General features: G+C 44.1%; 1 protein-coding gene across 2 annotated transcripts in view; it reads left to right on the top strand.

The window, feature by feature from the left end:
• Positions 1–23441, top strand: part of RBCK1 (RANBP2-type and C3HC4-type zinc finger containing 1) — a 139107-nt gene that overhangs the window by 41529 nt on the left and 74137 nt on the right. For both annotated transcript variants that reach the window (XM_069243322.1, XM_069243323.1), the window contains exons 6-7: positions 13070–13197; positions 13496–13669. In XM_069243322.1, coding sequence (XP_069099423.1) covers positions 13070–13197; positions 13496–13669 — 302 coding nt within the window. The remainder of the gene's footprint in view (positions 1–13069; positions 13198–13495; positions 13670–23441) is intronic.

Here is a 23441-nt window from a genome sequence, read left to right as displayed (position 1 = left end):
TGCTGCTGTTCTCATGCTGCTTGTCGTGGCCTATTTTCTTGACCTTGTGTGACAGAACTTGTCACGGGGCCACCTTCATTGGTGTCAGCTACTGACAAATGCTTTTGTCCCTCAGATTGTGGCTGGTGAACGAGGGACAGAACGCGTCAGTATTGTTCAATGTACAGTGCTCCTCTGGTGGCAGTCTGATGAAATGACGTTTTTCGCAAGTGGTTTGCCCTAGTTTCTTTGTTTATATTTGCATTAAGTACTTTAATGTGACCCTTGCTATCTCACTGATCACCTTCTGAAATGTTTTGAGTATTTTTGTTTACTGGAGTGAAGAATGTTTGCTGAGTACTGGTCATTGTGATCTTTTTTGGCCTTCCAGACTACTATCTTGTAAACCTGCTGCATTTCACTGACCCTAGTCTGTTGCTCCTTGTGATTATAGTTAATTTTTGATTGCTGATATTCTCTGCTTAGGCCCCTCTTGTGGGTGTTGGGATATTTTGTCATCCAGTGAGGTTTCTTAATCTCCGTCATTTGTTGAGTATAAAAGTTATTTCTCATATAAGTGGTGAGCAATCTCTCACAAACCATTCCCACATTGTTATAGTGCTATGCGAATTGAGTGTTTTTCCTTTCAACCGGTTCATACATTTTAATATTTCATCATGTATCCGTTCTTGTCATCTTAACATTTTAGGGTATCTGAGGTTGCATCTGAAATGAAGGTGCTTGAAGTTGTGTGTGATTGCACATTAGATCTCAATACCGAAACGTTTGAGCTATGATCGTTTGGTTTGTGATATTCTGTTCTGAAAATTGCAGTATAGTTAAAGAGAGCAAGGGGAGCTATTGAGAAATCTAATCTTGTAGTGGATTTCAAAGTCAAATGAGTCCACGCCGGTAGATTAGTACCCTTGAAGCGACCTGAGGTTGCAATAAAGGGTGCCAATCTATGTCCTTTGTCTCACCTTAGGATGTATCTGTACAGGTATGTTCCATACTAGATCTTGTGAAATAATATTGTCTTCATGAGTGTGACCGGGCCGCCCCGGGCAACAGCGGGGAACCGGCAGAAACGGAACCGCTACGGCCGCGTTCCCAGGTTCCCCTGGAAACGCGTCCGCAACGAGGCCAGCGTCCTGACGTTGCCTCGGCAACCTCCGGTGACGAGGAGGCTCCGGATTGGCCACCAGGCGGCCAAAAGACGGAAGCTCCGGTCGAGAGGGAGAGAGCCGGGAAGGGAGAGAGGAAGGAGAACGGCGGCGGCAGCGGCGAACCGAAGGAGGAAGAGAGAGACGGCGACAAGGACATCGGAGGAGGACCCCAGTGGCCTGGAAGCGGCGGAACCCGAACCCAGAGGAACAGCGCCCGACCGGAAGCAGGGGAGACCAGCCCAGACCGACGAGAGGACCTCCACAGAGCCAGCCACGACCCTGGAGGGTCGTGGCTCTACAAGGTACGGTCCTTCTGGACAAACCGAGGGGCACAATAAAAGGGGAGAAACGCTGGGGAAGGGAGGAAGGCAGGGTGAGGGGAGGGAGGAGAGAAGGGCACTTTAGAGAGCACCGGGAGAGCACAAAAGGGTAAAGTACGGAATATACACAAGCCCTGAAGTCCTCACTGGCACCTATATCACACATAAAACCCCCCCCCCTCCTTAAACCTTTTCCCAGCAAAACATATAAGTAGAAGACGTGGTATAAGGCGTCCGTTCCACTCACCAGCGGTATGTGTTCCCTTTTTCTTATATGTCACATCCGGGACCTGACGAGGACGATCCGGTACGCCACCTAGAGAAAAGGAAGAAAAGGGACACAGATTAGAAGGAAGATATTCACCACTCCAGAGAAGAAACTGGCGCTAAACGTCGTACTGACTTTTCATCAATTCTTATTTCAAATTACTAATAAATACTTACCTCAAAAACCCAAATTTACCTCTCCTGAGTGTCTATACTGTGGGGACTGTTTACAGTGGTGTCACAAGTGGGATCTTGTTTCTAATCCCTCTCCATAAAACAGTCCAGACAGTATACACAATGAGTGAGAGTCCATCGTTAGAGACCGTGATTAAGCAACTAGCGGAAGGGCAAAGACACTTACAACTAGTATGGGAGGCCCAACAGAGAGAGGCCAAAGAAGACCGAGAAACCTTACAATCTGCACTGAAGAGCCAGGCGACCATACTGGCGAACAACCAGTTAGTCCATGAAAGTGCGATGAAAAAACTAACGGAGACTATCGCCGCTAGTAAGGTACATCCGAATGTACCTAGTTCCGTACTACAGAAGTATCAGGAGGGAGAGGATCCGGAATCCTTTTTCACCAACTTTGAACGGGTAGCCTCCTCCGCCCTATGGCCAGAAGATAAATGGGGACAATATGTGGCCCCCCTGCTCACCGGTCTCTTACAATCAGCATATCAAGCCGCTAACCCAGGTGGTGTCAACCCCTATCAAGACATAAAAACAAGTATACTAGAAAGGGTGGGTCACGACACAGAATATTACAGGATGAGATTTCGTAAAGCCAAATGGGGCACCAACGAAGACCCTAGAACCTTTTATTTTCGTGTGAAGGATCTAGCATTAAAATGGTTAGGCCATATTGGAGATAGTCGGGAGGAAGTCATCAAAACCATTATACTGGAACAATATCTCGATGGTCTACATCCATCCACAAAACACTGGATAAGACAACACCCAAAAGTGGATACTGAGACGGCCATCGATCTGGCCTGTGCTTTTCATCGATCCACCGATGTCAGAAACTGTCCCACGCGAAGTATCATTAAACCAGTTCTACCGTCCCCAAAGACATTTGTAAAAAGTCCACCCAACTATCTAGTACCACGTAGGATTCCTGAAGGCCCGCCTACCATGGGACCCCAATGTTATAGTTGTGGTGAATGGGGACACATCGCACGTATGTGTCCCCAGAAACAAGAAATGGGAGAACCCATGGAGATAGGGATGACAAGGCGAAGGGTGTTATGTACTGGGAAGGGCGCCCTAAAATTTAAAATGATGATACAAGTGGACGGGAAAAGTGTATATGCCCTGGTTGACTCCGGCTGCAGCCAGTCAGTAATTAGGAAAGACTTGATAAATAATGATATAGAAGAGAAACAATGGGTATCTATATGTTGCATACACGGGGACAAGGCCCAGTATCCTATACAGGTACTCCAGATCAGGTGGGGACCCTATCAGGACTTCCTCCCAGTGGGGATAATGCCCCGGTTAATCGAGGAATGCATCATTGGGACAGACTACATCCACTTCCAAGAACTATTAGACTACGTCAGAGATAGCAAACAAACTAAGGATTGGTGGGGAGAGGCACCTTTTTCAGAGAGTGATATTGAGTGTCCGCTATATCGTAGAAAGTTGTCACGAAGAGAGAAACGACAGGGAAAAGGGGACTATCGGAAGACGAAAGGTGACAACACCTATGGAGAGATAGTGGCAGAAATTCATGAAGTTCCTAGTACTTTTTCCCAACAACAGAGAGAGGACCCCTCCCTTAACAATGCCTGGAGGTCGGCAGTAACAGAGGAGACAGAAGAGGTGGGTCCCTACTTTATAGTGCAAAAAAACTTATTATATCGGGTTACTACCACCCGACGGGGAGAACGTAAACGCCAACTTCTGGTACCTACCCACTATCGGGAACATGTTCTTACACTAGCTCATAATCACCCAGGGGGAGGACACTTTGGGAGAGAAAACACCGAGGAATATTTACTCAGAAGGTTTTATTGGCCTGGAGTGTACGCCCACATACGTAGGTATTGCGCCCAATGTCCCCGTTGTCAGTTAACCGAACCTAGTCGGCCTAGGAAGGCGCCTCTCCTACCCCTTCCCATCATCGATATCCCGTTCAAAAGAATAGGGATGGATCTAGTGGGACCTTTGATTCCTTCGTCAAAAGGACACACCTACATCTTAGTCATTGTAGATTATGCTACACGATACCCAGAGGCCATTCCCCTGACTAGTATGACAACCAAGACAGTGGCCCAAGCTATGATTAACGTATTTTCTCGTCTTGGGTTTCCACATGAAATCCTCACGGACCAGGGGACCCCTTTTATGTCCACCTTAATGAAACAAGTGTGTAAAACATTGGGGATAGCTCAGATCAGAACCTCCGTTTACCATCCTCAAACGGACGGATTAGTCGAAAGATATAATCGAACCATTAAAACCCTGCTGAGAAAGACTATCAATGAGACAGGGAAGGATTGGGATCAAAAGTTACCCCTAGTGTTGTACGCCATACGGACACATGAGCAAGCATCCACGGGGCATAGCCCCTTTGAGTTGGTCTTCGGACGCCAACCTCGGTCCCTTTTAGACATGGCGGTAGAATCCTGGGAGGCCGAGGCTGAGGAAGCAGGGACTCCTTTGTTAGAATATGCGGAAAAATTGAGGAACCACCTACACAGCTTATGGACCGACGTACACGCAAACCTGGAACAGGCCCAACAAACACAAAAGTCCTATTATGACAAAGGAAGTAAACTACGGGTTTTACAACCCGAGGACCAGGTCCTAATAATGAGACCCACCTCCGACCATAAACTCCTGGCCAAATGGCAGGGCCCATATCGAGTAATCAAAGCAGTTTCCCCTGTCACCTACCTTATCGAAATATCCTCCCGTCCAATAAAAACACAAATATATCATGTAAACCTGCTAAAAAAATGGGAGACCCCCGCACAACCTGAACGTTCCGTAGAAATGGGTCAGTTTGTGTGTCCCGACAAGACCCTAGATATCGAGTTCTACCCTACCAACCCCGATACTGAAAGTACCCTACCCATAGTAGACGATATTTTACCTGAAGGGCAAAAGCAACAAGCCCTTAAGGTTTTAAAGCAATGGCAACCACTCTTTTCAGAGAAACCAGGAAAGACGTTTTTAATTCACCATAATATACGCACAAGCTCAGGGCAGATCACCAGAGAACGCCCGTATCGTATTCCAGAAGCTAGAAAACACATAATCGAAGAAGAAATCAAAACAATGTTATCCCTAGGGGTCATCGAACCGTCCACTAGTCCCTGGTGTTCACCGGTTGTCCTAGTACCGAAGCCTGATGGTAGCGTCAGGTTTTGCATAGATTTCCGCAAACTGAACTCAAACTCCCTATTCGACACCTATCCCATCCCTAGGGTGGACGATGTTCTCGAAAAACTAGGGAAAGCGAAATACATGTCTACTATCGACCTAACTAAAGGGTATTGGCAGATTCCCTTAGCTCCTCCAGATAGAGAAAAAACAGCTTTTTCTACCCAGTCCGGGTTATATCAATTTACAGTACTGCCTTTTGGGCTTCATGGAGCCCCTGCAACCTTTCAGAGGTTGATGGATAGGATTCTAAAACCCTATCCTGCATTCTCCGCTGCGTATCTAGATGATGTAGTCGTATTTAGTGAAACATGGGAGGACCACTTAATACACCTACAGAGAATATTCCAAGCCCTTCAAACTGCTGGTTTGACGGCCAATCCCAAGAAATGTGTGATAGGTAAAACCGACATCTCCTATTTGGGATATCGGATTAATCAGGGTACACTACAACCTCAAAATGGGAAGGTGGATGCCATTTTACATGCCCCTCTTCCACACACGAAAAAGGAATTACGCTCCTTTTTAGGATTAGTGGGCTATTATCGGCGCTTCATTCCACATTACTCCACCTTAGCAGCACCTCTTACGGACCTACTCACTAAACGATATCCCAATCGACTTTTGCCTTTTTCGGAGACGCAAAACGCGAGTTTTGAACAGTTGAGAGGTTCCTTAACCTCCGATCCCATCCTGCACTGCCCAGATTTTACGAAGCCGTTTCACCTCTACACTGACGCATCGGATGTTGGGCTTGGAGGGGTTCTGACTCAGCCAGATAGCGAGGGGCTTGACCATCCGGTGGTCTACATCAGTAGAAAACTGGTTTCCCGGGAACGTAACTATCCAATTATAGAGAGAGAGTGCTTGGCTATCAAGTGGGCCATTGACTGTTTGCAGTACTATCTCCTAGGGCGGCCGTTTATACTATTCACGGATCACGCTCCTCTTACATGGCTGGCTGCGCATAAAGATTCTAACTCCAGGATACTGCGATGGTTCCTTGAACTGCAACCATTCTCCTTTCAGGTTCGGCACGTCCCTGGATCTCACCAGGCCCCCGCTGATTATCTGTCCCGATTTCCTCTGTCTTCGCCTGTCCTGGAACAGGACAGTTCTTGGGGAAGGGTGTGTGACCGGGCCGCCCCGGGCAACAGCGGGGAACCGGCAGAAACGGAACCGCTACGGCCGCGTTCCCAGGTTCCCCTGGAAACGCGTCCGCAACGAGGCCAGCGTCCTGACGTTGCCTCGGCAACCTCCGGTGACGAGGAGGCTCCGGATTGGCCACCAGGCGGCCAAAAGACGGAAGCTCCGGTCGAGAGGGAGAGAGCCGGGAAGGGAGAGAGGAAGGAGAACGGCGGCGGCAGCGGCGAACCGAAGGAGGAAGAGAGAGACGGCGACAAGGACATCGGAGGAGGACCCCAGTGGCCTGGAAGCGGCGGAACCCGAACCCAGAGGAACAGCGCCCGACCGGAAGCAGGGGAGACCAGCCCAGACCGACGAGAGGACCTCCACAGAGCCAGCCACGACCCTGGAGGGTCGTGGCTCTACAAGGTACGGTCCTTCTGGACAAACCGAGGGGCACAATAAAAGGGGAGAAACGCTGGGGAAGGGAGGAAGGCAGGGTGAGGGGAGGGAGGAGAGAAGGGCACTTTAGAGAGCACCGGGAGAGCACAAAAGGGTAAAGTACGGAATATACACAAGCCCTGAAGTCCTCACTGGCACCTATATCACACATAAAACCCCCCCCCCTCCTTAAACCTTTTCCCAGCAAAACATATAAGTAGAAGACGTGGTATAAGGCGTCCGTTCCACTCACCAGCGGTATGTGTTCCCTTTTTCTTATATGTCACATCCGGGACCTGACGAGGACGATCCGGTACGCCACCTAGAGAAAAGGAAGAAAAGGGACACAGATTAGAAGGAAGATATTCACCACTCCAGAGAAGAAACTGGCGCTAAACGTCGTACTGACTTTTCATCAATTCTTATTTCAAATTACTAATAAATACTTACCTCAAAAACCCAAATTTACCTCTCCTGAGTGTCTATACTGTGGGGACTGTTTACAATGAGCTTGATGATAGAAAAGGTTTAGTTTTGTTTTTTTAAAAACATTTTTAAGGTCCATAATATTTGGCTCCAGTTTTTTTCTACCTCCACTTTTCCCTGTAAGCAGACTGTATATGTTTAATGATATAAATGATTTTTTTTCTACCTTGAGCTCAGTCTTCTGTTTTTATAATGTGAATCCATTTCTCTGCAATGTTTGTTTCAACCGTCACATTCATGTTCGCTAGGGTGTATATTGCAAGCCCCCTGGAGCAGCCCAATGGGGCTAGACTTCAAAGCATTGTTATAATCCAAGTAGCCCAACACAGGGACCAATTGCTTGGACCAAGTCTCTTGAAGAATGATAATTTGAAATTTACTCAAACACTGGACAACTTCTATGTCTGTTATCTTGTGCTGGATTCCAGATATATTCATTGAACAAATATTCAGAATGGCTGAGGTTTGTTTATTGGCTTTAGAATAGGTTATGTGTATTGCTTTCGGAGTAAAGTCCTCACTTCATGATGTCTCACCACCAGCTAGAGTCATGAGAAGCCAAGTCCAGTCCAGAGTTCCTAGTTTGTATCTGGGCAGGTTGTTCTGAGTGCCTTCCAAGCACAGAATGTCCTTAATTGGTTTGTTCCTTTTGGGCTTTCTTTGACACATGATTTCCTTTCCTACTGGGGTTTCTTAAAATAGAGAAGGATGTTTGTTTAGTTGAAATGGATTGCTGGATATGTATAGTCAGTTTCTGATTAATGGTACTTTGAGTTCTCTGAAATACTTTGTCCACCATATTAGTTGATACAGCAGGGATGGGTGCTAATCGGAAAAATCTTTGTTGCACATTATATCAGACTTTTCTTTTACAGCTCTGTTTACTATCATTATGGATTTTCTCACTCAGTCATGATCTTTATTCCTCACCCAGAAATGTTGTTCTTGCACTTAAGACTAAAGTGGCCAGTTCTAGAGTTGCAAAGGTGACCAGTGATGGTTCTGACATCTGAGCCCTCCTTGGCTTCAAAAATGCAATAGAAAGTAGATCCAATGAATCTGTCTTTACAATTGGTATCACTTTTCAATAGTGTTATCAGGTTCCAAAGATTTAATGTGTCATGAGGCTACTTAGACTGATACTGTGACAAAAATAATAGTTTGATAGTGCACCTCTCATTTACCTTGGATGGAGTCCCTATATGTTTTTTTCAGCTGTGCCCTTGGTTTAAAGGGACTTAAAAGCACCTATGACCTGCTACTTGTACCCAGATACTGCTTTTCATTATTCTCTTGCTTAAGAAACAGAGGCTTGGTTTGAGTTAATTTAGTGTCAGCCATACTATGCTTGACTGTTTCCACTGTTCTTGTTACTTTAGTTGTGTCCCTGTGTTATTCTGCATGGGGATCTGGCAGTGTCCAAGTTTGTGTTATCTGTGGCTTGGGCCCCAATTTCTTCTTTTTCTACTTTCATATTGCCTTGCTGGGTAATTTATTCTATTGGTCCCCTTCCATCCAACACAATTGATTAATTTTTTTTATTAAAGATGGGAAATATCCTTTTATTTGCTTCCCTGTCTGCCAGGACAGCAGATCTAAATTATAATTTACGTCTGTTATAGAGTTTTTTAAGCTCTCTACTGGCTTTCTGTCTTGAGACACACTGGTTCTTTCTATTTACATTATCCTCTGATTTTGTTTACTGTATTACCTTGGGTACATGAAAGTCTGTTACATATCCTGTTTACATTTGAGAGGCTGTCTGCTGTTTCGTTAGTGATATCTTGTAGAGGAAAGTATCCTCGTTGATTCTTGTGGTGTCCTGAGAGAGAAGTGTGGATATTAAACATACCATTCTGATGGTTTCCTTGGTTTATGGACGAATGGTAAAACAATTCTGGTTGTACATCTGCTGTTGCTCTTAGTAGGAAGTGATTATTCCTCAAGTTATCTGAAACTTTTGAGTTTAGAGTGGTGCAGTCTCTGCTAGATAACACTTCGTCATAACTTAATTATTTACAGAAAGGATACCTTAGTGCTAGTGATCTTCCGCACATTTTCTTGTGATGGCGCTGTTGGCATGAGTACTGAGACGTCACTGTTGGTGTCCCTATCTCTTTGGTTTATTTGTGTCTAGCTGCTTTTTATTTCTTCTACATGGTTGTTATGTAACGGATGAAGTGTGCTCAGTTTGTCAACTACAAGGAAGCAGTGACTAAGGGTATATCAGTCATCACTGTTTCTTTGTGCTCTAACAATTAGACTGTTCAGATTTTCAAGTTTGGTGTCTGTTCCTGAGACGAAGACTGCCATAGTCTTCGTAGCTCACCTATAGATTCAATTTATCTGAGTGATAATTCAGTGCTTTAACTAGTGCCTGTAAATTGTCTAATAAAGCTGCCCAGCTCTCTTGACTGCTTTCTTCATCTTTTGTAATTTCCTAGTTTCTTATTGCGCCACTACAGGACTCATTTAGGACTTGAGGGAGCCTTTTTTAAGCGTCATTAAAGCTGAGCCATTTAGGAAGAGATTTTGTTTGTCATCTAATTGTCTTGATATATTGTTTTGGTTTTCCATAAGTAATGCAGATAATGTATCAGGGGGCCTATTTTACAGTTTTTACTGGTTGGTGTGTGTTGTTCGGTATTGGGGCCAATCCGGGGCTGGATTTTTTTTTTCTGAACTGCAGAACATTGTATTGATTAACACAGCTTATAAATGAGGAGTCCTTGATGGGCTTGGGGTTCTCATTATTACATTATATTTACCAGACTGACTGCACAATTCCCTTCGGTCAGTTATTTTCATTCCTTTGAAGTCTGTCCTACTGAAAACCCCGCTATATTCTATACAAAAAGGAGGTAGGGGAAAGGAAAGGGCGCAGAGTGCATCTCAAGTGGTAATTGCCCATTACCGTCAGCAATTCAAAAGCAAAAAATAAAAATGTAGGAGCACCCCAAAAACAAAATTCTATAATAGATCCCAGAATACAATTGCTTTTGAGTCCAAATTTAAACAATGTATTTGTCATATGAATAATTTGTCAATCAGAAAAATTATGAGAGTATAGAAAAAAGAATGTAGTGTGAATATTCATAATGCAATCCTCGAACGCAATTATACACATTCCTCATATGTAACTCCAATATAAAGAAAATCAACTAATTGGTGAAATATACAAAGAAAATATCATCATCTCAGTTCAATATCCATATTCTGTTTCTTAAGTGTAAATAGTCATTTGTTGTTTATTTCTTCAAAATAGGAACAGCCAATACGTGCTTCAAGACTTATGTCACTTTTCAGACTAATTTGTACAGCAAAGTCTGTATCATATCGCTATTATATCCAGGCTGCTGCCCACAAGATCCTTGTGTTTTATGCTTGAAGTCAGCAGGAGACGGATTAACCAGATGTCCAAAACAAATTTAAAAACAGCCATGATAAGAAAACTCAGAATTCTCCCTTCCATATGGTCCTATGGGTACTTTTCTTCCATTCAACAATCGACTTGCTCATAGATTAATTCAACTCATTTTCTCCATGCTCCCATGATCACATATAAAGACTTCTCCTTCACCATCCAGCGTCTCCCACAGATTGAAGGGCTCTTGTCACCTTGTGGTTGTTTGGTTTGACTTAGGAAGTTTGACCAGGCCTCTATTTCTTTTTTGTTTGTTTCGTTACCTCTGTGGGTACTGCTGGCCTGGGTTTCCTGGCTCTCATTAGCAGTGTCAGGAGGCACAGTCTGTCAGTCAGAATGTTAAGGCGTTAATGTAAAGTGAAGCGTTGGAGTGTTAGAGTATTGAGGTGTTGTTGTACAGTTGGCCAGCTAGAAGAGGGAACAACACTGTGGCACAATCTTCACTGGCTCCTTGGCCAACCGCCTCCACACCTAGCTGACCACCCCACCCCCCACCCCCACTATCACCAACGCCACCTAATGTGCCGTCGGATGTGCCCCATTCGTTGGGTAAATAGCCTGTCCAGGCTGCGGCCGGCTGAAGCAGTTAGTCCAACAAAAGCTAGATCCAAGCTTAACTGGTCAAGTTTCAGCACTACATGACGATCCCAAAGTCTCAGGAAAAAACCCTAAACAGCTTAGGGCCGGCTACAACAGTCCCATCATACAGCCCTGTCTTGTAGAGCGAGATGAGGACCAAAATGTGTTACACGTTCCAGAATGTGAATGGGTGAACATAGCCCTTCGGGGTTCTGGCGGCCTAGCCCTAGGCACACCTCGACCACACACCTGCCGGCACTTAAGACCACCAATAGCCACCAGCAGCTTGCGTGTTCTCGCAACTACACTCCGGACCACTGTTCTCCACACGGCTCTCCTTGGCCTGCTGTGTGGGGGTGCTGGAATGAGCTTTCTGCTTAGGTGGGCTTTCCACAACTCACCGGCCTGCGAGCTTGACCTCTTGACCCTGGCTTGACTCTGCTATACTTCCACCAGCAGCATGAGCAGTGGGTCGCTGTTCAGCATTTTTCTAGATCATTCCTCATTCGGTGCCAAACAACGCGACGATCGAGTAACAATCGTGGCTCCATCTCCTATGTGTCCTCTGCATCCTATGTCTTTATGTAAGCAGAACGAAATAGCTGGATCTGTACACGGTGCTTGCACAACAGGGTTTGCGAGCGTGTCCCAGGAAACTCCATATACATGCAAACAACTAAATGGAACATTAGTTGCTAGGCATTATTGTGTGACACTCAGATGAGAAGCATCAGTATTGCACAGATCACTAGGAAACCTGTTCACCACTACTCCAGTGTCACAATTCCCTCCAAAATGGTGAAATATTTCTGTTGAATCAGTGCACAACACGTTGATCTATAAGTTTCATGCAACAAAACAACATACTCCTATATAATAGTAGTTTTGGTGCTTGAAATAATAAATTCAAAGACTACCCACCCCCATGCCACTCCAGTGATGAGGGAGGAGTAGCAAACAAGATCACTATTGAAAATGTGGTCAGTGCTCTTCTTGGTACCGCACACTTCATATGATGTCTGTGAATAGTACAATCTGAAGATGCCATCTGATTTATAGGACTTTGTAGAATCAGGTCCTTTGTCAAAAGTAATGTTCGGGATGTAAAAACATGCATTTCTCAGCATACTTAAAGGGGAAAGCCAACAGCCACAAGTTAATCCTCTTCCGGCCCTTCCATGGCTGCCTAAAGATATGTGCTGGCAGTCCTGGGTACCTGCTGGGTTCCCAAGTAGCCAGTGGAGTCACACATGTCACTTTTAACTGCTAAAAGCAGGGCCTTGGAGACGCATAGAAAAGCAGAGGAATGAAGTTAATGTTCTAGTTAAATATCTCTTAGAACAGCTGCAAAAATGGCGTGAAATTTGGAAGGGTTTGAAGATTTACTATTCATATGCCATATTCTTGATTTTGAGCTAGTTTCTTTTACTTTTCCTTTGTGCTTCTTATGTTATATCCTAATGCTGATTATGTATAGCACACAATTTTAGAATGCTATCACAGATTACTGGCTGCCAACATAGTGTCTTTGAAACATGTAGCACTGCATGTTTTTTCAGAAATCAAGAGTGTATGTTTTCACAACATGTTCATTTTAGTACTCTGATAGACTAATTTATTAATACTTGTTTTAAGTCCACCTGCCTCTCATAGTTGTTTGCAAACACAATGTCTTCTTGTTAAATCCACCCTCTTCTGTCATTCTCTCATCCTTTGATTCCCCGACAGGTGCAATAAATGGTGTAACTTTTTAGCTCTCTCTCTGATGGTAGTTTCCTCTGTGACCCCCCGCCCCTGGCTTTCAACTTCTCTCAGTGATCTGTTATAAGCACAATATTTTAAAGTGCCTTGACCATTGATCTGACCCGATCTTCTTATCTTCTCTATAGACGTCATCTTGGAAGCACGTGGGACTGGGGACCTAGTGGATAATGAAATAAAACCAAACGTTAACCAATGGGAGGAAATTGAGCCTGCTGCCAGAATAGAGATACCGGAACCCCCTAAACCTCCTGAGGTAAGGTTATGTAGACACAGAAGGCACCAACAAGGAAAGCGACTGAGGAAGGTGGTGAGGGATACATGGTTCTGTAAGAAGACAAAAGAACCAAAATTCCAGGATGGGTTGGCATGTAGAGGACAAGCTATGGTTTGTTTCCAGGTGTTCAAGCACCTCTTCTAACAAGGGTATGACCCTGGAGTGCTGCCATTTAAACAAGAGCCCATTAAATAAGGTTAGCAAAGTGGAGTATGTGCTAAGAAGAAACTCTTGCTGTTTCTTGCTTGTGACAGCTCTTTTTTTCTGTCTTGTTCAGGAGGGGTGGGCATGCCCCAGTTGCACCTTTATTAACAAGCCCACGCGCCCGGGCTGTATGATCTGCTCCACCGATCGACCTGAAGGTTATGTCGTGCCAGACGTCTACCAGCCTGATGAGGAGGAGCGTCAAAGAATACAGAATGAGGAGTTGGCGATGATGCTTTATGAAGAGGTGAGTGGAGCTGTATGCTGTAAAATATGCAGAGTGCTGGTGCTGTGTGCTGAGGGGAGGTGAGAGTTGCTGGGTATTGTCACACGTGCCAAGCATGACCAATATGTCACACTATGGAAATGATTGTTTTCCGCTGTGCATCTGTGATCATCCTATAACACCATTATATCACTATGCTAATTTATCTAGGTTTCAGTGTGAACTTTATGCCCACGTTGCACTTGATGCAAAAGTACCACTTCTCTCAGGTGCACCTTCCCACAGTTGGATGTCACTTCAAGAAGTCTTTTGACGTGCAGTTGTTTGAGGGGGTGTTCTGCTAGAAGGTGCAGTTCTGTAGGAGGTATTTTGGGCAGCATACATATTTAATGCGGTCCATCTTCTGTGACGTGTGGTTCTGTTGAGGGCATTTTGAGCAGAGTGGACATTATTTTCTGAGTCATGGCTAGTTCCACCAGACACAGGAATAGGTACTATCCTGGTACAACTCTCCGGTCTCTCCTTTCAATCCCTCTGCTCGCTAAGTCTAACCCATTCACCTAAGAGGTGCACATTACTCAACCACCCTAAGGACTTAAACTGAATAAGATACCCTTTTGGGAGAGAAGTAACATTTTAGGAAAGTCCTTCCCAGACTCTGAAGGCACTGCATTGGCAGGATGTTGCACTACGTAAATGTCAATACTAACAACTGGGTGTCAGTTTAGGCAGGATGCAGTCTTGGTGAGGCACTTTTATTAGGGTTTCGAGTCTGTTGGTGGCTGTTTGGGAACTATACAACTCAGTGATTTGGACAGTGCGTGGTTATTTAGGGGCTTATTTTAGCCATGTGTTTTTACTATTGGGAAGAGAGTTCTGTTGGGTTGTTTTGCGTTGTGTAGTATGGACAAGGTTCACCTCTGTTGGCAGGCAGTGTTGACAGCATGCAGGTCTGACAGAAGAGCAGTTCCATCATTGTGCTGTAGTTAGATCAATGGGAAGTTCTGCTGGGTGTACTTTGATGGTGAGTTTCAGTTGGAGGGCAGTATTGGCAATCATGCAGATCTGTTAAAGATAACTTTAGTGTGTGCTGTTCTGCTCAGGACAGTTTGTACATCATTTCAGTTTGATGGGATGTAGTTTGGGCAGCACCGCATTCTGTTTTGGGACACAGGGCATAATGCATATATGTTGAAGGGCAGCATTTGCGTGTAGTTTAGCAGTATACTTTTCTGTTTGAAGGTGTAATACAGTGTGTAGGTACTGTTACTTGACAGTTTAGTATAATTTTGATGGAGGTGTAGTTTGGAATAGAATAACCAAATGCTTGGAACGTTAAGGTTTGGACTCACGCCACTGGTGTATGATGAGAGAACATTGATTAATTGTTTTCAAGTGGCGAGTAGGAGATATTGCTTTCAGCACATGACTGTTGGAGTGCAGTTCAGCCAGCAAGAGTGCCTGGTGATGGGTATGACAGAGGGTCATGCTCGGAGTACATCAGAAGGTGGATCACTGGCTGTTTGAACACAGAGTGATTTTTGTCCTTGATGGCAGTGCTCTAGACCTATCTATATACAAGGATCTGTAAGGTGAATTGACACTGATCAAATGTTAGTGTGCTGTCCTCTATTGTAGCATGGTGTGGGCTTACAGGTTTGTTTGTTTGTTCAAGGTGTAGCAGTTGTATACTTAGCTAGGATGTTACTACATATTTGAACAGGCCTAGGGAAAGGGGGGGGCATGCTGTAACATTCTGATTTCGCACTTATGGCCTCTCCTGCTTTAGACACTGTATGTTGATGTAGAGAAATGGTGTATGGTCTATAAAGTCTAGCATCCGATACCCGATTTGACAGTGAAGTCTACTTTTGGTCTGTTGTCAAGGAGGAGTCAATTATTGCTTCCAGTCTTTTGCCTTGACATTGTATCTCAGATGGTGCTTGGTGTGGTGGAAAAGCTGAAGAAGAAATTGTGCTTGCTAGTGTTATTCACAATAGATGTGCTATAACTCTGTGCATGTGCATAGAGTATCAGTGATTTATTAGACCAGTAGTACCTGCATCATAGTAGAAGGTGGCAATGGAACATCAGTTAACTCTGGACTCAGTCGGTTAGTTGTGGAGGAATTCACACATGTTGAAATGAGTTGCTGGTATCCTGTTCCTGGGGCAGACTGCATAAGACAGGTTCTTGAATACTTGTGCTGCTCAGTGAAAATATATGGCTATATGTTGTTGCTGACAAGAAAACTTGTTCCATGTCCTAGCATCTCCTGATTCCAACGTCATTTGACTAAAACTACAGGTATGTAAACAAGGGCAGAGTAGCCCTGTGAATTAGGGTGAGAAGTTAGCTAACATTTTGAACCTGATGTTTCAGTTGGCTATCTGACAGGTTCCTTTATCTGATATTGTTGATTGGTTGAATATAGAGTTTGAATTGAGTGATAGCATCTTTTTCAAGTATTTTGATAGTCTTTATGTAGTGCAGACCAGACCGATGCCCGACAGCTGAAAACAAGAGGCATAAGTGACGATATCTGATCGAAAACTAGGAAGGGAATGCAGACTTGGATATCTATCGTAGCTGTAGCACAGAATTACCTGCAGACATTTTTCAGCAAGTGTTCATTTCACACATTAACTTCAGATTAGGGGCGTTACATCTGCTTTTTCTAGTAGGATGTAGTAACACCATGCCACTAGAGCCATGGGGCGGGTGGGATGGTAGAGTGGCTATCCCCCCTTCTCGGAGGGGATACATTAGTAACTAAGCCACCAGCAAGCGCACAGTCTGTTTGTATAGATATGGAATTTTATAGTAGAACCTAGCTGAAAATCAGTGGGGCGCTGTTTAGGGTAACAGGTAAAGATACAGTCAACAAGCGATAGAGGGGTAACTTGGTTCAGAGTCTCGAAGCAAGCTATTACTGCGTATTGATGCAGTGTTTTTTTTATAAAACATTTTTATAAGTTTTGCATATAAATGTGAGCCATACTAAACACAACTCTGGCCTCATGGGCTTTACATTTCTGTGCCAATCAGTACACAAGATGCAATCGCCTTACGATTTGAGCAGGTATTTTAAGTTTGTGTCCCTCTTCTTTAAGTAAAGTCACTGTTAATGCAGGGATCTGTTGTATTGAGGCCAGGAGAACCATATCCATTTATGTTTTTTTTTTGGCAACCTGCAGGCTTTGTACACCAGTTTTTCCATTGCTGAACACTGATCCATGCCTCTAATCCAGTCCTGCTATTTTTCTTGGCCATGAAGAAGGCCGTAGTGATGAATGAGCGTGCAGCACAGGACACCCCTAGTGTATCCATGATTCATAGCAGTGTAATTTTTCGGTCGCGGGCCGTTGATCTCCCTAGCATAAGTTCAACAATTTTGTTGATCCCTTTACAGTAAGTTTGCCCTTCTGCCCATTCCCAGATCACATAATAGAATGAGCCTGGGGAGAGGTGCCACCGTAGGCACTCTGGTCCCATGGCAGGCCCCAAACACAATAACCGGGTCAGGGAGTAGTAAATCCGATGTAAGTACTTAAATTGTATGAGGCCAAGCTCGTGGCGATAGCTAACAGTCTAGGAGCCATTTTCGCTTTGGTCCACTCCTCATCAAGAGCATCCTCGTCCGCCTCTCACCTTACTCTCAAATTCGTCATGGGTGTGCTGCTGTGTTTGTGACTAAAGATTTATATAGTCACTAGATGCCCCCCTTTCCCAAATTATCCGTTATCAGCAGGGCCACTGGAATTATTCGAAAGGAGACGGCAAAATTATGCAGCAGGATTTAGTCCACCCGGCAGTATTCTTTAAAGCGTTGATATCGGTACCTGTAGGTAATGCTTTCCTTTGGAATACTCTATTGTTGTAACGAAATAAATACAGAAAAAATAGAATATCAGCTACATAGAGGGGACAAAGGATTGGCACCGAAGAGTTCCCAACCCTTTGATCATTCCGGAGGGTAATTACTACCAGTTGAGCCTCAAGCTCAATGGAAAGGGAGTTTGCTATCATTGTGGTGCAGCTATAAAAAAAAAAAGAAGCATTGGAAATGCAATAGGTCTTGCATTTTCTTGAGTTACAGCTATTGGCATTGTAAATTCAGAACTTTTCTTGCCACATAAATTGATCAACCCAGCCTTATAATTTCGTCTTTTCCTGCCATGTAATTCCAGTGGCTCCGCATATAACTAAAGCGCTTCCATTTAACCTTCTTTGTCCATCTGCAGCAAAAAATAGAAATGTTGCTCTTTAGCATCCTAATTTAAATCTGCCAAGCTAATTCAAATAGAATACCACTTTCACAACCACATCAGAGTTGCTGGCTGGCTAACACAATTCCCCAAAAAAAGACACAAGACAGCCACAGAGGGCAAATAAACTAGAATGGTAGCCCAAACATATCAAGAGTGTTTAAACAGTCTTAGTGTAATAAGGATGTTAAGTTGGCCTGAATCATGGTCATAATTGTAATAGGGAGAAATTATTAAAGCATACAATAATCCTATAAACCTTTGTCAGAAATGAACTTGTGGCATTAGACTGTAATGCTCAAACCACCATAACAAAAATATAATTTATAAGAAACGGGGCCATTTAACCATGTTGTTAGCCCGTGAAGGGCATAACCCCATGAAAAAAGCAGGTGAAAGTAATGTAGTGTAAACATATATTTAGCTCCTAGAGGGCATAGTGCATTACACATTTTCAAGACTAACATGTCTGTTGCAAAGATATTACAAACAAGGCCCATAAAACATAATGTAGTATTATGGTATGCTAAGGTCATAGGCTGTGATTGCTTTGAATGCAGTTCACAGATCTCAGGGATGTGTATGTTTTATGATTGTAGCATCAGGGAGGTGTAAATCTTATGATTGTAGCATCAGGGAGGTGTAAGTCTTATGTTTGTAGCATGTTTTGCTGTAGATACACCCGTTTTGCATACTCTTGCCATCTAGTCTTGGATGTTTGCAAGTTGTTTTTCTTTGAAGTCTTCTGAGTCACAAGGCAGAGTGACTTCTCCCTTAGCTGGCAATAAACATGGGCATCAACTCCATGTTAAATTGTAGTTTTTGGTTGGTGCTCGTAGTGCTTTCCTTCTAGTCAACTTGGTTGTTCTTGGACTCCAGCAGCACCAGAAAACATTCCACCGACCTTCTATGTATTGTCATTCATCTTACCTTTCTGGTAGTTCCTGTGGTTGGCAACGGGGTTGCAGCAAAATCCCAGTAGTTTATCTCCCCTCCAGAAGGGTTCCAAAACACCACTAATCCAAACCTCACCAACCAAGCTTTAGCTGAGACCCAATCCAAAAAGGGAGTGCACTGACTGGCAACAGTCACTCTGTCGTATTTGGTGACATCTACTGCAGTTGAGCTGCTTGATGTCTGGTTTTTTATGACACCCAAGGAACTTAAAGGGGCTTCAGTTGACTCAAAACAGCTGCTGTTGAGGGATAGCACAATCTGTGGCCGTCAACGTTGACAGCAGAACTTCCAGGGCCTCTGTATCAAAAGCGGCTGTTTGTAGGGAAGTTTATCCTACTGGCTGCAGGTTGTTGACTAGTGGAACGGGGCTTTTCATGTGCTCTTCTTGTGCAGTTCTTGGCCTGAATGTATACTCCTGCATGAAACCTTCCAAGTCCTGCAACCCACCTTACTATCTCTGAGATAGTTGGTGATGGTACAAGGCAGCCAAAGTCCACCTCTGTTTTAGGTCTGTATCAACAGCGTAGCCACATTTTGAGGAAGTACTTCCATTGGTATGTGTGACGATATATTTAACCTCTTTTCCCCATCAATGCTCATAAGTTTGGTTTAATGTGAGAAACAGCATTTGTGCACGTCCCTGTTTACATGCATTAGCATATTCAAGCCAGTTTTTGGTTTTATCCCACTTACATGTAGGACGAGTGTCTAATGTCCTTTTTACCTATACCCCTGTAGGGGTGACTCCTAAATGGATCTTAGTGTAAAATGTGTCATCAGTCTTACAAACTGAGGGTTTTTGCCTTCATGTTCCTCAGTGTGTGTTTAGTGTAGATGTCTTGGAACAGGGAGTGCCCTCCGGGGGTCCGTGGCAACATTCTCCGCGCGCCACAAATTCCTCAGTAAACAGTTTTAAATGAAGATGGCCTGGAAGCGCAACTTTGTTTATTTTTAGGTCGAGCGTGCAAATGCTTTGACCTGTTGTCGGTATTGTGGGCTTTTAACCACACCCACGTCACGCCCATCACTTTCACTTGTTAATGGTCTTGCCTTTCAAAACTCCTTTGTTATCATTGGTAAATGCTTTACGTTCATCCCTCCTTGAGGAGGTTTTGTTGACTGACCCTGTTACATGGATAAATCCACGATTGTTGATATGTTTGATTGTGAGCAAACTTCTTTTCCCTTTGTGTGTCTCCTGCACTCTCATGCTCATGGCAGCTATGGTGCTTTAAATTGGCTCGCTTTTGTCAACTAATGTCTTATTTTTCATTTTCAATTTGTGGCAAGGAAAGTCCAGGAATTTACAACGCCAATAGCTCTAACTGGAGCAAATGCGAGACCAATTGCATTGCAAATGCCTTTTTTCCAGGCCATCTTTAGTCACATGAAGCAATTGAAGTTGGAGTTGCCACCTTCCACAGGTGAAAATGCCAGCTATCTGTTCATGCTTTATTTAAGATTCTGCGAAGACCCAGACCTGGTTAAGAAGAACTTTATATGAACTTGTCTGTATACATTCTTAACATGGCTTTTCTGTCTTTGTTTAATTATCAGTCAAGGGTCACTAGGGCAGCTGTAGAGCACGTTTTAAAGTGTTTTGTTCCTACGTATTCTGTTTTTGGGGACCTTCCAATTTTTATACCAGACAATAAAACGCCAATCATGCCAGCAAGTGTGATCCTGAGCCCTGTGATGGTGTGGTCAAAGATATAGCTAAAAGCAAATAATATTCTATAAGTATCTTTTTTTTTGTTTTTCTTTTTACTTTCGCAGCAACTGCATATGAAATACCTTAAATGAAAAATAAATTAAAATGAAAATATTTGGTGGGAAATGCAATTGTTTACATTATGAAACATTATTTGGTTAATGCGGTCACAGCAGATGTCTGTTTATGAGACCAGAGAGTCGCAGAATTGAATCCTGCTTGCTACAGTGCAGAATTGTGACTTGTGTGCTTACAGTGCCATAAGGTCTCAGCAAGTAACTGAAAGCACTGAATATTTAAGTCATTATTTTAAAATTGTATTACACACACATTATAAGATAGACTGCTACACAATGATTTGGAGAATATATGACAAAACAAGTGCTTTCCAAGAACACATATACATAATACCTAACTAGACTGTACCTAGTGCAGACATTTTTATATGTCTGTTAAAAGGACAATTTCTAAACCCCAGCATCCTTATATTATCTCAGAAAAAAAAATGTTTCTCATCATGATACTTCCAGTAATCCATTGTATTAAAGCGCTTTTGAGTCCCCTCCCTTTCAGCACCTTCCAAGTACTCAAGGTCCCCCATTAGGAGTTCAAGGATGGTTGTTTTTAACAAAATGTATGAGAACTATTATTGTAAAATTAAAAACACCCTGGTCCCCATACAGTTGGACAGCATCAACTTCTGTTTACATACACAGGTCCTCTCAGGTGAAATGCAGTGGTGTCAGGGAGGGGGCAGAATGATCATATTCAGAGCCTCTATCTCCCTGACCCTTGGGGCCTCAGAGTAATGCCCATGAGAAAGCAGAACATGGCACAGTCCATGGATAACGCCAGAGAGGTGGCCTAGTGAAAGGGGTAGCTATGTGTCAAAGAGATGCCCTAAGGTAGGTGTTGAGAAATGCAGACTATTTTGTGCAGAAAGTGCTTTGGCAATGGTGTGAGGGACCACTGCACCACAATTATCGAAATGTTTCTAGTAAAAAGGGGATGGAGAGCCATTTTCCTTAGTAGCATTGATGCCCAGGTCCCCCTTGCTGGACAGGGTACAGTTCCAGAGCAAAAGGGGCATTTTTCCATTTTTTTTACACAAAGGAGCAGATAGCCTGCTTTGGACCACAGGCCTGGGTGTGTTGTCCCAGTAGTGCGGGCAGAGGAGTAAGTATTATTGCTGCTGCAGATTCAGTGGCACTGGGCCCCAGGGATGTGAGGGATGTGAGAGCTCAACTGAACCCCTATCATGGCTGTTTTAACATCATTCCTTGATGGTTTTAGGAATCAGTGCATCCTTGGTGCACCAGTGTTGCTTTGGACATTAAACTAATGATCACCATAAAGGAGAACAATGACTCAGAGGAGACACCTTACCTTGAGCCTCAGAGAGATGACGGAAGGGAGGATAAGAATGGTTTAACAAGGAGCAGAAGAGACCGCCTGCTTCACAAGGCATTAGCTCTCATTAGTGAGGTGGGGCGATGGCAGTGGGGCACAGGAGTGTGAAGGGCCCACATCACCTTAGATATGAATGTCTTACTTTACTATTGAGGCATGGTGGATAGCTATAGGGCTTGGAGCACCTTGTTGCAAAGAAGCAAGCAACAGACAAGAGCTCGTTTTTTTCTGAAAAGTACAGTCTGCTTCAAGATCCGAATGATGGGACCAGGCTTGGTGGGAAAGGGGTGAAAGAGTCAGAGGGGATAGCTGCAGCCCTGAGTGGCAGGCTATCATGAGTGCAAAAGGTGCAGGAGTGAGGGGTTCACAAGACCCTAAAATATGGGAGCATGTTTTTTATCTAATTCAGGTTTTTTAATGCTTTTTCTCATTGAGGTCTTACAAATTAGTATGGCTTACGAGATACTGAAAAAGTGTCACTGAAATGATCTCATTCATACACCTACCTGTTGCGCAAAGCAAATTGCCCCCCCCCCCCCCCCCAAACTCCCAGTGTTTTTTGTGGATGTGCAGCCTGCATTTCCTGCTTATGTAAGATGACCATGCCATTAATGTAGAAGAGTTTCCTCTGCCCTTTTCCTGTATGTGATTAATGTCTCACTGTGAAATTATTCTCCAGACAGAGCTGGCGCATAGCTGCATAAAAAAGGCGAAACCTATCTCAAGTAGAACAGTAGGGCACAGAGTCCGTGTAGCTGAGAGCAGAGACGGTGCTCCCTAAAGGATTGGAAAGTGCTCTATCCTCTGGTTGGCCACACACGGCCACCATAGGAAGATGGGCACGAGCCTGCAGACTGTAAGGGGGTTCAAAGATTCTACCCATCACCAAGGTCCTGTGGCTAGAAATAGGGGAGAAGAGACTGAGAATCCAGAAGCGGAACCCGAGCTTGGTGTAATCCTCTCTTCAGACTGGGTGTAAGTCTGGAAAGCCCAAGTAACCGCCTTACTGCAGAGCAAGAAGACCTTCCTGCCTGTGAGAGTAGTGGATAGTGTATAGCAAGAAGTGTAATGTGAACTGCAGTGGGGAGCCAGCACCCTGCTGACTTGAAGAAGCAACTTAGAGAACATTTAAATGGACTGAGACTGCCCATAAACCACAGGAGCATCTCGGCTTCCTCAGAACAAGCATATTGTCATCGGTTTGAGGAAGCAGATTTGTTACCTCCACAGCTGAGAAGGGTGGGCCTGCAGAGAGTTCAGCTCTCCTCATCCTGTGAGTGTCTGTAATTACCTTCCTTGCCACTTCAAGGGGTCTGATATTCAACTTCTGCCTATGGCCCATATTGGCTGCTGGTGGAGGTTGCCCTGATTATACAGCCATTGAAATCTGTGTTATAGCTGCTCTAGTTTCTGAGATATAACCAGTGGAAGCCACTGTCAATGGCAC

This window comes from Pleurodeles waltl, chromosome 7, assembly GCF_031143425.1.
Source record: "Pleurodeles waltl isolate 20211129_DDA chromosome 7, aPleWal1.hap1.20221129, whole genome shotgun sequence".
Taxonomy (NCBI): domain Eukaryota; kingdom Metazoa; phylum Chordata; class Amphibia; order Caudata; family Salamandridae; genus Pleurodeles; species Pleurodeles waltl.
Note: the sequence above shows the minus strand (reverse complement) of the source record. Positions and strands in the feature narration are given on the sequence as shown.